We start from the raw sequence: 17,111 nt of genomic DNA, 5'->3' as shown, positions 1-17,111 counted from the left end.
GGCAGACAATCGAGTAATAGGGGTCTTGACTGCAGCAGCTGCCAACGCCTTCTGGGAAGCAGACGGATGGGAGGAATTCACCTCAGGTTACAGCTGCCATTAGTGCAATGAGAAGATGGAGACAAAGGTAGACAGTGGTGTAGAAAAATACTATTCTTTATAAATAAGATGTTTATTTGTGTCAGTGTTCACATTAGAAAAATACACATACATGACTTGAAATAGACCTTTTTTGGATAAAGTACATACAAAGCCAGGGCTACGGCTCTGAGTCCGTTTCACAGTGAGGGCTCTGCCTCCACGGTTCCCAGAGGGGCCCCTCCCAGTGGGCCTGTCTGCAGGGCAGGCCCCTCCGCATCGGTCAGTATGACAATGTCCTCCCCAGACACTATGGAACCCGGATGGGACAAGATAAGCCCGTCAGAAGTCTGAATAAATATCTGCTCCTGGGACAACTCATGGCACCCGTTGGTAATTTCAAAAGTCATGGCTTCACCAGCAGCAACGATGCCCTCCAGTGCTCTCGGGTCAGTGTGCATCCCGGGCCCGCAGGAAAGCTGGTCTAAGTCCCCTGGATGGCTGCCGAGACCTCCTTCAGTGGACAGCACTCCGTCCCGGCCGAGCTGAGGACCCGGCTCAGACATGGTGCTGTAGGCACAGTCCGCTGGCACGACACCCGTGGACAAGACTTTCTCCAGCGGAGGGGCTGCGACCTCCGCAAGCAGGACCTCACCAGGGCTGGGCTGCCAGCCACCCAGCTGGTACTCGGGCATCTCATGGAGCTTTCCAGCCTCGGCGTTTCCGGACCTGCCATGCTGCAAAGATGCTGCCACTCCTCCTGTGGACATCGAGCTGCTGCAGAGACCCCGGCTCCTCGGGCGGTCCCCAGCGTTCAAGTCTGAAGAGTTTCCCTGAGCATTCTGCGTGGGGAATGCTGCCCCCTGTCCCTGCGTCAGCATCCGGGGCCCTCCCAGCTGAGTGTGAAGACCCGGCCCACTGACATCCTGATAGCAGGGAGCAGGGTCTGCAGCCCCACCCCCAGCTGCTAGGTCAGCAAGTACTTTAAGCTGCTGGCCGGCCTGTGATGTGCTTGTGTCACTACCAGAAACGGGCATCGTGTGGCCTTCTTCAGGATGGTGGGCAGCGTCCCCATTTACTCGAGGGGCAAAACCTAAACAGTGAGGGAAAACAGGTAATCATGTGTGTGCTGTTCACTGCACGCACCATCCAAATTTTCTCGACAAAATATGAAAACATAAACTCTCCTAGCTACTTGGATTGGGAGCTTCTGGGTATGGATTAAGCTCCAAGAGGAAATCCAGGCCAGCTCGGCAAAGGGGCCGGATTCCCAACAGGTGCTAGAGAGATTTCAGTGTCCTCATGGAATAAGTCTGCCCTCCCCTATGGCAGAATTTAGTAATAAGTTCAAAAATGGAGAATGCCTCTTTAAATTGGAGACCATGGCAACGGTCAAGGGATCAGGTGGCCCTGATAAAATTTTAGAAAATTTGTAATTATTCTCATTACGCCCTAGTGTCTAATTGATCGTTTCTGGCTAGAGCCGAAATAAAGCCAGAATATGTCTTGTTTTCAAACGTTAACCCTCAACTGGCTCTTACCGTATTTCCCTGAAAATAAGACCGAGTCTTATATTAAGTTTTGCTCCAAAAAACTCATTAGAGCTTATTTTCAGGGGATGTCTTATTTTTTCATGTACAACAATCTACATTTATTCATGTACAAAAGTCTACATTTATTCAAATACAGTCAATGCCTTCTTCTGGAACATTGTCATAACTCTCCAAACCCCAAATTCCGGCTTGAATTTCTTGCGATTCCATTTCCTGTAGAACCATTGGCCCCAATCTCTCACATCCAGCAATAGAGCTCTCCTTAAATGAGCACTTCTTGTCCACGTAGCCTGCTCATAGTGCACTGGCAACACAGCTGTCAGTGATCTTATCCCATGATTTTTTAACCCAAGTCATGACCTCTTACAGGCCAGGCTTCTAGGCTTCACACGCTGATTTCTCTCCATTCTATTTTCAATGTAGTCATTGATTTCCATGCATGAATGGTCCCTGAATGCCTTGTTTATTGCAATATCAAGAGTCTGGAGATAGGCAATCATTCCTGCGGGAATCATTATTTCATCTATTCTTCTCTCTGCAAGGAAGTTCTTCATGTCTTTAGCACGGTGAGTGCTGGACGAATCCCAGACTAGCAGACATCTTTGGCCATCTTGCAAAATAAGTGGCAGCATTAAATCGACCCACTTCCTTATAACTGCTTGTGTGCACCAGGCTTTTTCGGTTTCAAGAACATAAATGCCTGAAATACGTTCAACCTTATCTTTCTTGCCCTTAGTGATGATTAGAGATGGGGCTTTCTTTCCATCCAGATGAATTGCCAAACTACAGGTAACACGTGCACTTTTGTAACCAGTGGAGGGAATGTAGATTGACGAGGCACCCCTCTGATCAATTGTCATTTGAGATCCTTGGCCCATAAACACTGCAGTTTCATCCACAGCAATCCTTTGGAGAGCTGGTATTTAGAAAAGTCGATGCCATCAACAAAGGACTTGAATGCAAGTGCATGTTTAATAACTTCAGTATCTTCCAGCGTGAACAGTGTTGTCAATCTTAGAGACAGTTCATATCACTGAAGGAAGCCATCCAGCCAGGTTTGTGATGCTTTGAATTTTTCTGGGGATATTTCTAACTGTGGTGCCATTGCAAGGGCAGATGCTTGACTATCAGCCCTGCGCACAACCAAAGCCTTTGCTGTGTCAGCAATCCATTCACAGATGATGTCTTCCAGCTCAGGAAATAATGCTGAAGACCTGATCCACACTTGCGCTTCTTAGCATTTCCCTCGTCCACCTGTTGACTGAGGTTATGGTATGCGGCTCGCCATTTTTGGACCATTTGGAGATCCAACTTCTTCTCTTTGCAGAAAGCTGTAAGATTCTTGCCCTGGAAGTCCTCCATGATTTCTTTCTTGTACTCGATGGAATAGCTCTTTTTGCACTCATCTTGTCTGGGGGTCAAACTATTATTCCCTTTAAATCTACCATTAAATCAAGTGTTAATTGAAGACTTACGAGACAGAAGTAGCAACAAAAGTGATGGCAGTTAAGAGTGATGGTCCACACAAAAGCGACGAAAAATTGCAGGTACCAAAATTCAGAAAACGTTTCTTTATTTCACATGAGTGCATTAAGTACATCTGTTACAACACACGATGTATTGAATTATGAAGATTCATGTTAGACAGAACCATTATCAAGTGCGCACGTTATTCATGTGTTGTGTCTGTACTCCAATTGGTCATTCGGCAATAAGTCTCGAGTTCATGTGTTTACATAGGCGTTTACCTCTCATCCAAAGGCACCCGCTTGGGTATTTACAAATAATTATAATTTATATTATCATTTATTTTAAGTATTAATGTTAATAATATTTATATTTAATTATATATTAATACTATTATAATTCAATATGTCCGTCGTGTGTTGCAACAGATGTACTAAATGCGTCCGTCTGGCTGACAATCTTAAGTGGGGCTTATTTTTGGAGTAGGACTTATATTACAAGCATCCTGAAAAATCATGCTAGGGCTTATTTTCTGGTTAGGTCTTATTTTCGGGGAAATACAGTATAGCCAAGTCTCATAAAAACTAAGCCATAGACTCAGTGTGTCCTGGCACTGGCCCTGCTCTCAGGGCTGCCCAACGTCCCGGACCCCCCTGGGTGCACCTCCCACCACCATGCAGCAGCTCTTCATTTCAACACAGGACCCAAGAAAACCTCAAAGACCTCGAGCTCACGGGGATGAATATGGAACAACAAAACGTGGAGGGGCTGGAACAAAACTTCTGAAAAATCAGAGGCTTCTCTTAAATGCGGCCACAGGCGGGCCCAACCCTGCAGAGTGGGCCTCTGAGTCATGGGGCACAACCACTTACACTCACTGGCCGTTGGGGCACACATGGCCGACCTCCCCGGGCCTCCGCTGTCGGCAGAAGACTCCATGGTGTCCTCGGGCAGAGCTGCCCTTCGGGCCCTTTTCGCAGAGACGAGCCCCTCCTCTGCGGTCTAGGAAGAGAACACCCATCAGCTAAGACCAGGAAGAAAGAGGCCAACTGGCAGCACAGCGTTGTGAGCTGAAAGTCAAAGCACAAATTCACCACTGAACAGATGGTAAGCTGGCATCCCCAACACCTGGCCCACCTCGTTTTCCCTCTTCTGTGGGCTGGCTGCCTCTTCCTCCTCCCCGCCCACCTCTCGGCTGGCGCACGCATGCGGACTGCGATCTGTGTGTGCTTTTCTCCTCAGGAATTCTCCAGGGATTCCTAGTGACTCAGCGACCTGAGAAGAAAGGGACGCTTCACTCAAACCATGTCAACACATAGGAATCGAAGGCCTACGTTTAAATCTATGAAGTCCCTTTGTACGGTGTACGGTGAGGCGCCATCCAAACAGTGAGAAAAATGAAGATCAATGTAGAGTGGATGAAATAGCTGATGATAAAATGGATCACTATTAGAGCCAGAAGGTCCTGTGTTGCCAGTTTAGAAGACACTAAAAAGGTCTTTAAAAAAATTTTAAACGCTCTTTAGTGTCACCATAAGCTTAATAATGTTACCTGATACCAAGGTAACTTCCTTGCCTGTTATGCCTTTTTGGAATTTTCATTGGCACCTTCAGAAAACGAATGCTGCCTATTCTTTCCCAGTTGGTGGAGGGATGTGGGTTTGGGAGCCTGAGAGTCCGAGCTGGGCCCCAACTTCTCTGCTCACAGCCTGGGTGACCTTGGCAGCCACCTTTCACCTATCCGGCGCTTGGCTTCCTTCTCATACAGGGGCCGTGAAGGGATTTGGTGAAGATTAGGTAGATTCCATATGTAAAGCATATGTGATGTCACAGAGAACACACAGACCGTAAGAGGGTGGGGCAGGGGTGAAGGCAGCAGATCAAGGTCGGCAAGTTTAGCACCTACCAACCTGACAGTGTCCCCTTGCAAACTGTGCAGGGACTCTGCCAGTCAGTGACATGCTCACTGGCAGGGACAGTGGGCACGAGCCCCCAAGTCTCCACACCCGACACAGTGAGAGGCCCCTGAACGACCTGAGCACGCGGTATGTGCTATGCCCAACAAAGGGTTTTATCCAAAATACGTTAAACCAAGTCAAGTTCAAAGCATATTTTTGTTAAGGACTCAATATAGCTAAAGGCAATTTCACAAAGACAATGACATTGAAATGAGCAATTTCAACATAAACAGTAACTGTTTATATAACCCATCTCCCAAAACCTACATAATGAAGACAACAACACACCCTGTTATCCATGGTAGTAACTGATTAGCAGGGAGGGGAGGGCTACGGGTGTTTGCAGTTTTCTTTTTGCTTACCTGCATTTCTGAGTTTTCTGAAAAAAGCATTTGTTGCTTTTAATATTAAGAAAAAAAAAACCCTGCACTTGATGAGACAAAGAGCTAAAAAGAAGTTGACAATGAGGATGTCACTACAGAAATGAACATTCTCCTTTTTAGTGGCCACCCTTCCTTTGGCTCCCTCTACGAGCAAAACTCTTTTCCCGTGAGACTGTTACCTCATCACTGTTTATTTCCAGGGGCTCCTGAGAACACGGGCCAGAACTACGGAGGTAATCTTGACACATTTTCTTAACCATTTTATGCAACTCTTCAAATTCCTTGTACACAGCTGGGAAAAAAGGCTTTGCTAGATGACCTTTTTCAACCTTAGATAAGATAAAGATGACAACAACATTTGAACCCGAGGCAATGAGATGGAAAATACAGACGGAAACTTAAAGGAGGGGAGGATACAAGAGCCTCAAGGCCTTAGCGGCCTGTCGATGGCAGGTGTTTCCTTCACTCCCAGTGAGAGCCGAGTGCGTGTCCAGCTCTGTCCTGAGCAGGGGACACCTGAATGGGCCTGGGGAGAAGTGGACACCAGAGAACCTGCGGGGGAGCAGGACGGGCCCTGAGACAGAAAGTCTCTGAGGCAGTAAGGCCCTGAGGACGGGGCGTGTTCCGGGGCCTGCAAGTAGGAGGGGACCAGGTCTGCAAGGCCCTCGGCAGTCATGCTAACGCCTCCCAGAAGTGTGGGCGCAGGCAGCCTAGGCTGCACCATCAGCCTCGTGAGGTTGCAGAGCCGGGGTGGCGGAGGTGGCAGGGGCACTGGCAGGTAGGGCGACAAGGGCCGTGCGCTGGCCCAGGTCTGCCAGACCCCATGCCAGGCATCTGCCGGGACTAGCAGGCTCCCTCCCTTCAGCTCTGTCCTGAGGGAGGGAAATGATTCCAAAAGGCCTGGTTCTTCCTGGGTAACTTCTAATCACCCCTAGATCACTCAGGAACGCTGAGACAACTCACCTTCATCAGAAGAAATTCATACACGGTCACAACCTGAGCCAGCTGAGGCAGAGCCAATTCCACGAGCTCCTCCCGGTCACACTGGTGGAGAAACTACCAGAAGAAAGCATTTGACATCTTTGAAAGCCCACAAGAATTTCCCAGTAGCCAATAAGTTGGTGTAACAAAGAACACAAAAGAAAGTTCCCCCAAATCTCAGTGATTAAGAAACTGTGAACTAGAAACGTTCTGCTTTATTAAATATCGCACTTGTTCACCCGTTAACAGAGTCCTATGATCAATTCTAGATTCAAAGTGTGCCTCCCCTGTGACAGCACTGAGCACACAGTGGGTACCAGGCCCTGGATAAAGACACAGCGATGGCGAAACACGTTCCCTGCTCTCCAGGGCTCACCAGCCCGTGCCAGAGACAAAATACAAACAAGTCCCGAGGCAGCCCAGTTAGGACACCAGGGCCAAAGTACAGGTGGGAGAGGATGAGGACCCAGGTGACAGCAGGAAGGGACAGAGGCAGGGAAGGCACAGTCCTCAGGCCTCAGTGACCGCTAGACATGGGCAGGGGTGAGTGAAGGGGAAAGAGGATCCACCGAGGCCTCTGGGTTCCCAGTTGAGCACCCAGGCAGACCCTTGACAGGTAGGGGTGGGACAGGAAGCCAGCTGTGGGCTCTGCTGGGACACAGAAGGTAGTGGGGGTGTTTGAAATCAGGCGAGGAAGTTCAGACGTGGGAGTCACAGAGGGAAAATGGGCTGAGAAACCAGGAGGCTGGGTGAGCTAACCCAGGGTGGCAGTAAGGTGACAGGAAAGGTGGGCAGCCCTAGAGACAGAAAGTCTTCCGAGGCTCAGGGAGGGTGGAGGAGCCGTCAGTTAGGAGCTGCAAGGGCTGGGAGCGGGTTCAGAGAGCAGCAGATGGGGGCGAAACAGTCAGAAAAGCAAAAGGAAAACCTTACATTTGCAAGGCAAAAGTAGTTAATTATGACTTACAGACCCTTAGATAAAAATGACCAGCTGGTTCCCAGCTCGCCAAGGGGTGTGGGAGGCCAGACTGTGGGTGTCAGGTCACCACGCCCTGGCCTACAGCACCCAGGGCACCGCCTCAGTTCCCCGCTTCACACTCGTTGCCACCAGGCAGTTCTGTCACCCGCTCGTTTGACTGGCATCTTTCCCCAAAGTGGGGGCCGAGTCTATCTTATGCACACTGTGCCCTCCACACCCAGACAGGGCCTGCCACTTGACATGCGGTCAGCAGTGTGTAAACGGATGCAGTTTCTGGGGTGTTCTCATGGAGAAGAGTCGAGAGTGGTCCTGTTCAGAGCCGCCCTCAGCGCTGTATGACGGACGTGGCACTAAATCAGCTGATGGTGTCACCATGTTAAGAGTCGCCGTTATACACAGCAGACAGGCCTCGCGGATCTCAGACGCCCCATCGCACGCTCCTACTCAGCAGACACCAAACATTCGAGTTCGGGACCTGCCACATCCTGTGGCAGGGGTGACTTGGTGCAAGTCATGAGCCTCTCTGAGTTTCAGGTTCCTCGTCCATTAAGTCAGTGATTATGGAATCGGGGAAATGAGGTGCCCCTAGAACCCAGCACGAGCCTTGGGTCAGTGGCTGAGTGTTCAATAGACGCTAATGAGCCAATGCCTCAGCGCCTACTCCTGAAAACTTGTCACCCACATTAATCAACAAGCTCCAGGGTTTGAACTTCCTGCTAGAACATGTAACTTCATGAGGCTTTCTAGGAAACCCACTGTAATGCAGGGTCTCAGCTCCCGACAGGTGAATGCAGGACCTGGTGAGGCCGAAAAGGAACAACAGAGCCACAGATACGGGGTTCATACCACTATATTCTTGATGGTGGCTGGTTGAGACACAAGAAGCAAACACCCGCCAGTACCCCAACAAGGGGTCTTCCTGCACCCCAGTCTTGCGGGCGGCCAGGGAGACACAGGAAGGAGCCACGAGATCCGCACCACCTGCAATCCGCACTTGCTAACACAGCCTCACAATTATACACAAAACAACAGCGGCTAATGGCCAACTGGTCACAGCTGATGGCCATCTAATAACCAAGCCAGCACCTTTCCACGGGAGGCCGAGAGCCTGGAAACTGCTCTCCTGGCCCCTTCCCTACACCCACACCCTCTCTGAAACCACCTCTTGCCCTTGTGTGCAGGAGTTTGGAGGCTCAGGGACGCTGATGGTCACTCTTTCTGGGGCCAGTTGTCTCACTTATCTCACACTGTCTCTTGCTGTTTTTCACTTGTTGACTTGAAGATATTCATCTTGCCATTACCAGGCCCAGAAATACAGCCTAGCCAAAGACAATCTGAGTAAGTTCAGGTTCCAGTTTTCCAAGTCAATTCAACTAAATTCAATAAACCTTTCAAGGGGCTGGAATGGAGAGTCCAGGGTTCAAAACTTGAAACATGCTTCTATACCATGAAACTTTTTACAAAACAAACAAACAAACAAATAAACAAGCCATTTCTGTTATTAACTAAATGGCTACCATGAAAACACAGGCTATCATTAGCCCAAAATGTATAAAAGCAAGAGGCTCTTGCTATTCGTGAGGCACTCTGGGCATTTCAAACAGGTAAACCTAGGAATTATTTCAGGTAATACTAGCCTTGAATTTACTGCGTACTTCATCCGATTAATTTCAGGTGAACCGTTTAGCTGATCTGGGTGTTTGACCTTTAAATTCAGATGCCTACCAGTGAACTGCCACATACCATGCTAAAGAAACAGGTTCAAGAACAAGGTCTAAGAGCGACGCACCTCCTGGAGCCTGGCTCTGGTCCTCGCCGTGCTCTCGCCTGCGGCCACAGCACTCCCATGCAGCTCAGCTGCTCTGCTCTCCTCCAGGCCGGCGGCGCGGGGCTCTGCAAGGGCCGTGGAGCAGCCACTTCTAGGTCCTGGGTGTTTCTCTGGTCCCAAAAGGGCTGAAGAACTTCCATCTGCTGGTTCAGACGCCAACACCTCTTCAGCTTCTACAGACTGACCATTCTAGAGTGTTGGAAGGGGCAAAACAGGGTGTTACTGCTGGTGCTCCAAGCTGCTGCCCCCAATCCCAACCTTCCCCAGCCCCGCTGCCAGGTCAGCGTTAGCCGTCAGCCAAGTGCTCTGCAAGTGTTACCCACCAGACCTACGAGGAGTTGGCCACTGCGCTCCTGCCGGACTCACTCACTACACCATGTTACACCAGAGAAGATGCACATCTGCTCACTTACCTGGCAGCAGTGCCGACAGTGGTGGGTTCCCAGATCCCGCAATAGGATTTGGGATCTGCTTGAGCCCCCAAACACCATGAAGGTTAATTTGAGGATGCTGGGCAGGAACAAACACTGTAATCAGATAGAAACGTTACCTGGAAGCCACCCCCTGATGACCCGGGCCCTTCCTCACTCACAAGAGTTGGTGTGATGGGCTGTGGTGACGCCAGGCTGAGGGTCCGGCCCTCCACACAGCCCCGGATCATACTCCCATTGGCTTTCTCAGGCAGCAGCATGTCAGGGTCCAGCCGGCCGTGGCCTGGGTTAAGTCTCAAGTGCCGGGCCAGTCCCCCCTTTCCTATGTATGACTTCTCACACGTCTGACACTTGAAAGTTTTGGGCCTCAGCGAGCAGCTCGATAAGTTAAAGAGCACCTGCTTCTCCCTCTGATCTTCATCGTCTTCCACACTCAGTTCTGAATAATCGTCGGAATCTGACGGGTGGCCGTCGGCCAAATCCTCTGTTTTTATGAATTTATAATCTTTCGCTTTATACTTGGGAGGTCGAGATATCCGCCCAGAACGCGTTTTCACTTTTAAAGATTTTTTCAGTTTTTCAGTATGTTTTGGATTCAAGTTGGAAATCAGTAAATTTGCTGAACTGGATGAAACAGATGCTGGTGCCAGCGGGTCAGAGACTGACAAAGGGGCCAATATGCCATCCTGTCCATTCGCAGCCTGGGGGGCCGCGACTCTCTTTGCAGGGACCGGTCGGAGGGGAGGCAGTGGCCTCTGTACAAACAACTGAACAGGAGGCTGAGGTGAGTGACTCAGGAAATGCGGCTGTGGCTTGGCGCTCAGGAGGGGCTGTGCCCTGAGCAGCTGAGGCCTAGTGACAGTGAGCCCCAACACACTGGAGTGCCTCCCGGGCGGCTGGCTCAGCCTGGCTGTCGTGGGCTGGATGGTGGCCAGTGGGGGCATCGGCCTTTCCTGACCTTTTGTTTCTCCAGATGTTACCTTGACACAAATGGATTCCAGTTGCTTAAACAGAGAAAGAGAAAAGAAGCACTATGCTTATCCATGTTTCTACAATTTTGCTCTCATCTTAAATCCACTATTGAAATTATTTTTCTAAATTACAAAATGCATCGTACACACATAAAAGTCTGTATAATGTATCTGTACTGTTTATAGTGATTTTTCTTAACCTTTCTGACCGGACCACAGTAATACATTTTAAGTCACATCCATAGGTTCCTGCAGAAATATTTGCATACATTCATAAAAGTTCATGAAACTACCTGCCGTTCCTACATAAATGCCGATAGTATCTATTCTCCATTGCTTTTAAAAAAAATACTAGTCATAATCCACTGAATTGATTTTATGATCCATAAAGAAAGATCTTTCTTTATAGTTTTACCACGTGTATTTACTTGGAGTTCTTAGTACTCTAAATTGGACTCAATTCAATATGTGGAGTCATTTTGTAAAGTTGTGTGTGTTTTTTTCATTTTGTAAAGTTTTTAATGAAATTCTGGAAACCAAAAGAGCCATAAGGAACAATGTACCCCAGGTCCCTGCCACCCACCCTGAGACATGCAGCATCACCAGTGCGGGCCAGGCCCTCTCCTGTCTGCCCTGTCCTGCTGTGCTCTTTATTCTTATGCCTTTTTTATATTACACGTGTAGTGTCCCTAAAAAGACATCGTTCCATTTTGACACGTTTTTAAACTTTATGTAAGTTAATATCATCTCTGGCAACTTGCTAGGGCTTTTTTGTTTTGTTTTTTTACTCCCTCTTGCTTGTGAAATTAACCAATGTTGAGGCATGTAGTTCTCGGGGGTTCATTTTCTCTGCAGTATGAGAATGTTCTCCCACTGATGGACAGGTGGTCTCCAACCCTGAGCTCTTACAGTCTGCTCTGAACCTTCATGGATGTGCGTGTACACATTGCGAGTTTCTCCAGGGCACATACCTACCACGGTGCTGCATATCGTCAACTTTTTTTTTTTTTAACATCTGACAAAATTTCAAATGCATGTGCTTTTTGACCCAGCAATTCTGCTTCTTAGATTCCAGAAGACACACTGGCATAGGCACAAAGATGTATGTCTAGGAGATTCAAGGCAAAGCGCCACCAAAGGGGAGGGCTGCCATCAACAATGTTCCACAAATAGTTATTGAGCGGTGCCCGCGTGCCAGCGACAATGTTACAGGTGTCAGGGATACAGCTGTCATGGGCTCAGGAGAGGGGCAGCAAAATGACAAGCTCCCTGCCCTCACAGAGCAGAAACAATGAGCATCTTTCTCCAGGGAGAGAAGAGAGACAGACATCGTCCAAATCAGACCTTATCAACCCTCGTATGAGTGACATCTCAGACCAGCAGACTTTGTTGTGACGGCCGTCCTGTAAGCTATTGGATGTTGAGCTGCATCCCTGCCACTATCCAGGAGATGCCAGTAGCACCCCCATGCTGTGACAATCAAAAATGTCCCCAGACCCTGCCAAATGCCCCTGCAGGGCAAATTCGCCCCCAGTTGAGAAGCACTGATTTGGGGCCACTAACAGACCCTCTTTAGACCCAACCTTTTTCCAAGTGGAGGGTCACTAAAAATGTCAGAGCAGAATGAACACACTCACTGAAATCTGTGTGCATGTTGCACACCTACTGCAAACAGCAGACAATTCAATAGACTGGTTTATGAGGAAGTGCACAGGGCTAGTGCCAGCATCCCTGGAGTCCCAGTCCTGGGCTACTGTGAATCACATGACAATTAGATTCACCTTATGTATCTCTAATAATCACATTTGTCTCATTTTACTACTAGTTACTTAGAATGTTTCTCTAAGCTCTTGGGGCATTACCTGATAATGACATGAAACACACACACACACACACACACACACACACACACACACACACACGACCCCCGCCCCCAAACCCCATTGTTTTAGGATTACCACAGTGGCGAAACTGCTCTAAATTTTTAATCTGCTATTGAGACTAGTTTACTGTGTATTAGACTCGATACTTGGTTATAGGTTCATTTCATTAAGCATGTCTCCAGTGCCAGTAAATAAGCATAAGCCACGCCCTCACCTCGCCCTTGAGGTGGGTAGGTCCCCCTGCCATGCCCCAGTCCCCTGACCTGAAATCTGTACTTTTAAAAGCTCCGCTGATGACTGCCGGCAGACTAGGTTCCTTAAGGGATGCAGACAGGAAACAATGGCACCTTGGTGCATCGTGTGCGATGAGAAGCAGGAGGCAGGAACAGCCCAGGGGTGGCAGGCTTCCCAGAAGAGGGGACCTCTGCAGGGTGCCTGGAAGGCTGAGATGAATTTTTGTGGGTGGAAAAGGTATTCTAGGTGTAAGGAAAGACACAGGTGAGCTCACGGACACATGAAAAAGGGCAGTGTGTTGGAGGAAACTAGAAACGTCTCTGTGGGGTAGGAACAGGATAGGGAAGGACAGAGCCAACATCTGACCCAGGGGAGTGTGTCCACACGGTCTGTGCCTTCTGATCCACACCACCCCCACAGAGCACCAGACCCTCTAAGTGCACACCCCCACCCCAAAACTGTCTCTCCTTTTCTGTATTTTCAACTCCCACCCACTCGTTCAGATGCCACCTATTCCACAAAGTTGCTTCTGATTCCCTCAGCCAGAACTAACCTCTCCCTTTGTCTAAATATATTTAGTTCTTTACCTGTGTCTCTAGCTTTCTGACCTTGATTAGAAGTTATCTGAGTCCCGTTTTCCCTCCTTGGTTGGATTATAACCTCCTTAGGGGCAAGGTCCACACCTGGCTTGCCTCTGTGGCCTCTACAGCACAGCTGGGGCTCAGAGAGTATTAACTGAATAGGCTGTACAATTACATTAGTGTGAATGCAGGTAGAATTGACATCATTCCAATTAGATTAGGTGCAGAATACGATCGTGCTGCCTAACTCAATCAAGAGTTGGCTTTCATTTGATGGAAAATGTCATTTTTGGACTTTTTCCTAAGTTGCCACAGCAAACCCCAAAAGCTGTGGCCACATTCAACAGGTTCTGGACAAAGTCACTCAACCTCTCTGAGCTTGTGCCTTATCTGTAAAATGCTGGTACACACGCTTTTGTGTGGCTGCTGAGAACTAAGCACCCAGCACAGTGCTGGGCAGAAGCTCAGCAAACATCAGCCACTGTCACCCTTCTGAGTCCACAGACCTGCTGTGCCCGGCTTATGCGGGAGGTATGAGCTAGAAAGCTCCTCCAGTGAGTCACCCCTCCTGCAAACAAGGAAATCAAAGCCCAAAGAGGTTGAGTTACCCAAGGTCACACAGCCAGGAAGTAGTCTGGGCGGAATCACACTTGCCTTCTCAAACTTTAGCAAGACACCTCTCCAGTCTTGATTACAACTGGGTATAGCTCTAGGCAGCCAAAATCACCCAGTCACAGAAACAATGACGATTGTTGTTCTAGTCTCTACCTAATTCTTTTAGTGGGAGCGCCTCTCTGGCAGGTTTGGGGTGCAAAGCATCGTGTCATGTACAACTCCGGTGCTGAAAGGGGATGTGGTTTTACAGACGTGACGGACCTTGGGCTTCGGGTGCTGCACTGGACCCTCTGGGCTTGGAAGACCCTGTCCCAGTTTCAACTTCCCCAGGAGCCAAGAGCTGTGTGACCGGGGAATCAGGCCACCGAGAAAGGAGGTTTCGTAGCACACAGGTTGCTTATGTGTATTTCATTCATTAAGCGCATGGCAGGCACTGTGCTGGCATTGCACTGAGTGGTTAGGTCCTGCGTTAAGTATATAATGTGCGTAATTCTGTCCCACGTCCGGGCGGTGGCACTTGGCAGCACTTCCCACCTGCAAACTACGGCGGTTCCTTTTCATCATTCAGGTCTCACTTCGTGTCAAGCCTAAGGAGTACTCAGTCCCCTTGTCACTCGCATTGCTTGTGTCCAAGGCCGCAGCTCCGGTCAGTGCCCAGTGAGAGCGGAATGAATGGCCAGGGGCCTGAAGGGGCTGGGCGGCACGGAGGAGCCCGTGAGAGCACCCAGGGCATGAGGGCGTCCAGGCAGAGGACCCGGCGTGGGCAACGGCTCGTAGCGTGAGGCGTGCGGGGGGGCGGGACACGCCGGGGCAGTGACAGGTGGGGCCGGTGGTCGTCCCTACGGAGCTTAGTGAGAGACACTGAGTTTCAATGCGGGCGAATGCCGGCCTCTCCGGCCCGGCAGCTCTAAGGCCGATGAGGCGGGGCGCGGGCCCCGGCCTGCCCGCCGCGAGGCCTTGGCCCCACCGGCCTCAGTTTCCCCAAGCCCCTCCCGGAGCCTCACCTGGGGCGGCAGCAGGCGCGGCGGGCGCGGGGGCTCGGCGCCGGGGCCCCGTTGCAGGGCGGCCTGCTGGGCCGCGTCCCGCAGCCGCCGCGCCGCGTCCTGCAGCACGAAGGGTGGCGGCGGCGGCTGGACAGGCGGCTGCGCCTTTGTCACCTGCTCCAGGACCCGCCGCAGCTGCTCAGGGCCCAGCGGGGCCACGCGGGTGGCGCTGCCCCTCTGGTCGGGGAGAGCCCGGCCGCCGCCGCCGCCGCCATCCTCGCTGCCGTCCTCAGCCTCTGGCTCCGCGTCCGCCATGGCGGCCGAGGCGGGGACTCGAACCGGGGTCGTCCAACGACGGCGGCTCAAATGTGCGTCACCTGGGAAAAGGGCGGCTACGAGTGCCCCGCAGGCCAATACACCTCGGAAGGCGACCGCACCTCACTGAGCAGGCCGGTGGGCGGGGTCTAAGCTGGACCCCGCCCCTCCGCCGCTTCAGCAAGGACAGATTCAGCTGGCCGAAAGATGCTTGTCGTGAACTTATTTAACCTTCAGATGATGCCTCCTCCAGGAACTGTTCAGGGTCTCCCAGGCGGAGGTCTCCTGTGTTCCAGAGCCCCCGGCCTGACATCACACTATCCAAATATTCTCAATGTCACATTCATCAGTCACCTGAGGATCCTGTCTGGACTTGTAGATTTCTCGTCCCCACTTCGAGACCTTCCTATTTAATAGATCTGGGAGGGGATTATTCACAGTGTGCATTTTTAACAAGGGTGCTCCCAACCTCCAAATTGTTCCCAGGACAACCCACCCCGCCCTACCCACTCACCCAGAAGGGGTGCACCTTGAGGGTCTAGATGACAGTTTATTCACTCAGGGCCCACCCAGCGCAGGCCCGGGCCCAGAGTGCACGCTCAGGGAATGAAGGATGGATGGGTGAATATGAATGAATGAATGAATGAATGAATGAATGAATGAATGAGCAAAGGAACTAATGAACCTCCCCACCAGTCTTCACATTCAGTCCCCAGCTCGCTCTACCGCCCCTTTCCTTCAGTCCAATCTTTCCTAGTCTCCTCCCCTCTTCGCTCTTCTGGCTCTGTGTGTCCTGTAGCAGCTGGTGTGTGCACCAGTCTCAGTTTCCCTCCCCAAGGAGAGCAGTCAGGCCATTGGTTGACAAACACCTCGTAAGCGTCTGTTGGGTGTCCTGCCCTCCATATACCAGTTTAGGCAGGAAGAAGTTGGAAACGGAAATTTGCAGTAAAATATGGTGAATGCCATGATGCCCCTAAAGAGGGAGGCTGGGGGCTAGGCTGGCATCTGAGAAGGTTCTAGAAGATTTTCTGACCATTTTCTCTTCACAGGACCATCATCATCATCACCATTGTTGTCAATACTCACTATGCTCCCACCAATGCTCTAAATTCATTAGGAGACTCATGGAGGATTGGCCAGAGGGGAGATCAGATTTGTGGAATTTGTTTCAATTGCTTAATCCTTTCCTTTTATTTTTGTTAAATTTTTACAAGAAAGTCCTTCTCATCCTCCCATCCTCAGATGTCAGAAAGGTTCCTTCTGACCCTTAAGCCAAGAATTCCCCCTTTATCTAGAACACGGTACCCCATTTTATCTTTTCAAACCTGTCAGGGAGGAAAAACTTTCCTTCTATCCATTTAGGTTTGGTTTGGGGTGGCTGGCAAATTAAACTAACAAAGGACAGATTAACAAGAGAAAGACAAAATTTAATCATGTATTTTTATTCATATACCTACAAGAGTTCACAGAAAAAATTGACTCAAAAGAGGCAGTTAGAATGTAGGGCTTGTACATTATCTTAATAGGGAAAGGGACGGAGAGAAGGGCACTTACCAGGAAGCAAATGACTTTTAGGAAAGGTGAATTGGCCCTTACCTAGAGCAGATGGGCCATATGATAGTTCTGTGACAATGCCTGTTTAGGTATGCTGCCAACTTCTCTCCAGTGATAAGTGTCAGTCTTCCCTGATTGCTCCTAGGGAAAGGGATTTATGACAGTTGAATTCTTCTGAGTTCTTTCGGAAGCCTCTGATTTTAGACAGAGAAGACTGTTCAGGAACTCAAATGCCTTCTGCTCGAAATATTTTTTATGCCACCGAGGCATATTCTAGACCCCATCAAGGCCTTGTTCAGGAAAGCGCACTCTGCAGGCAG

General features: G+C 49.9%; 1 protein-coding gene across 7 annotated transcripts; it reads right to left on the bottom strand.

Moving 5' to 3' along the window:
• Positions 1-153: 153 nt before the first annotated feature.
• Positions 154-15,297, bottom strand: ZNF839 (zinc finger protein 839). Of its 7 annotated transcripts, none has more exons than XM_019747295.3 (8): positions 14,944-15,291; positions 9,817-10,659; positions 9,186-9,413; positions 6,403-6,495; positions 5,619-5,768; positions 4,236-4,373; positions 3,971-4,100; positions 154-1,171 (listed from the first exon to the last, which is right to left on the bottom strand). In XM_019747295.3, the coding sequence occupies exons 1-8, from the start codon at positions 15,235-15,237 to the stop codon at positions 279-281; spliced, it is 2,769 nt and encodes a 922-aa protein (XP_019602854.3). In that variant the 5' UTR covers positions 15,238-15,291; the 3' UTR covers positions 154-278. The 7 variants fall into 7 exon arrangements, with proteins under 7 accessions (XP_019602854.3, XP_088653650.1, XP_088653648.1 ...); XM_088797524.1 differs by having other exon boundaries at positions 9,775-10,659; positions 14,944-15,289; XM_088797522.1 differs by lacking the exon at positions 14,944-15,291 and adding an exon at positions 14,474-14,640 and having other exon boundaries at positions 9,775-10,659.
• Between the last annotated feature and the right edge of the window lie 1,814 nt (positions 15,298-17,111).

The sequence above is a fragment of the Rhinolophus sinicus genome, chromosome 3, assembly GCF_057876585.1.
Source record: "Rhinolophus sinicus isolate RSI-liver-muscle chromosome 3, RSI-T2T, whole genome shotgun sequence".
NCBI classification, from domain to species: domain Eukaryota; kingdom Metazoa; phylum Chordata; class Mammalia; order Chiroptera; family Rhinolophidae; genus Rhinolophus; species Rhinolophus sinicus.
Note: the sequence above shows the minus strand (reverse complement) of the source record. Positions and strands in the feature narration are given on the sequence as shown.

Bases quoted from the DNA above. Each gene is read 5' to 3' on its own strand.
- ZNF839 (XM_088797524.1), bottom strand. From the start codon at position 15,237: ATGGCGGACGCGGAGCCAGAGGCTGAGGACGGCAGCGAGGATGGCGGC. The intron at 6,496-9,185 runs GTGCGTCGCTCT...TTCTTCTGGTAG, and splicing joins CCAGAGCCAGGCTCCAGGAG to TTTCTCCACCAGTGTGACCG. The intron at 4,101-4,235 runs GTGGGCCAGGTG...TTCTCTTCCTAG, and splicing joins CACAGAAGAGGGAAAACGAG to ACCGCAGAGGAGGGGCTCGT.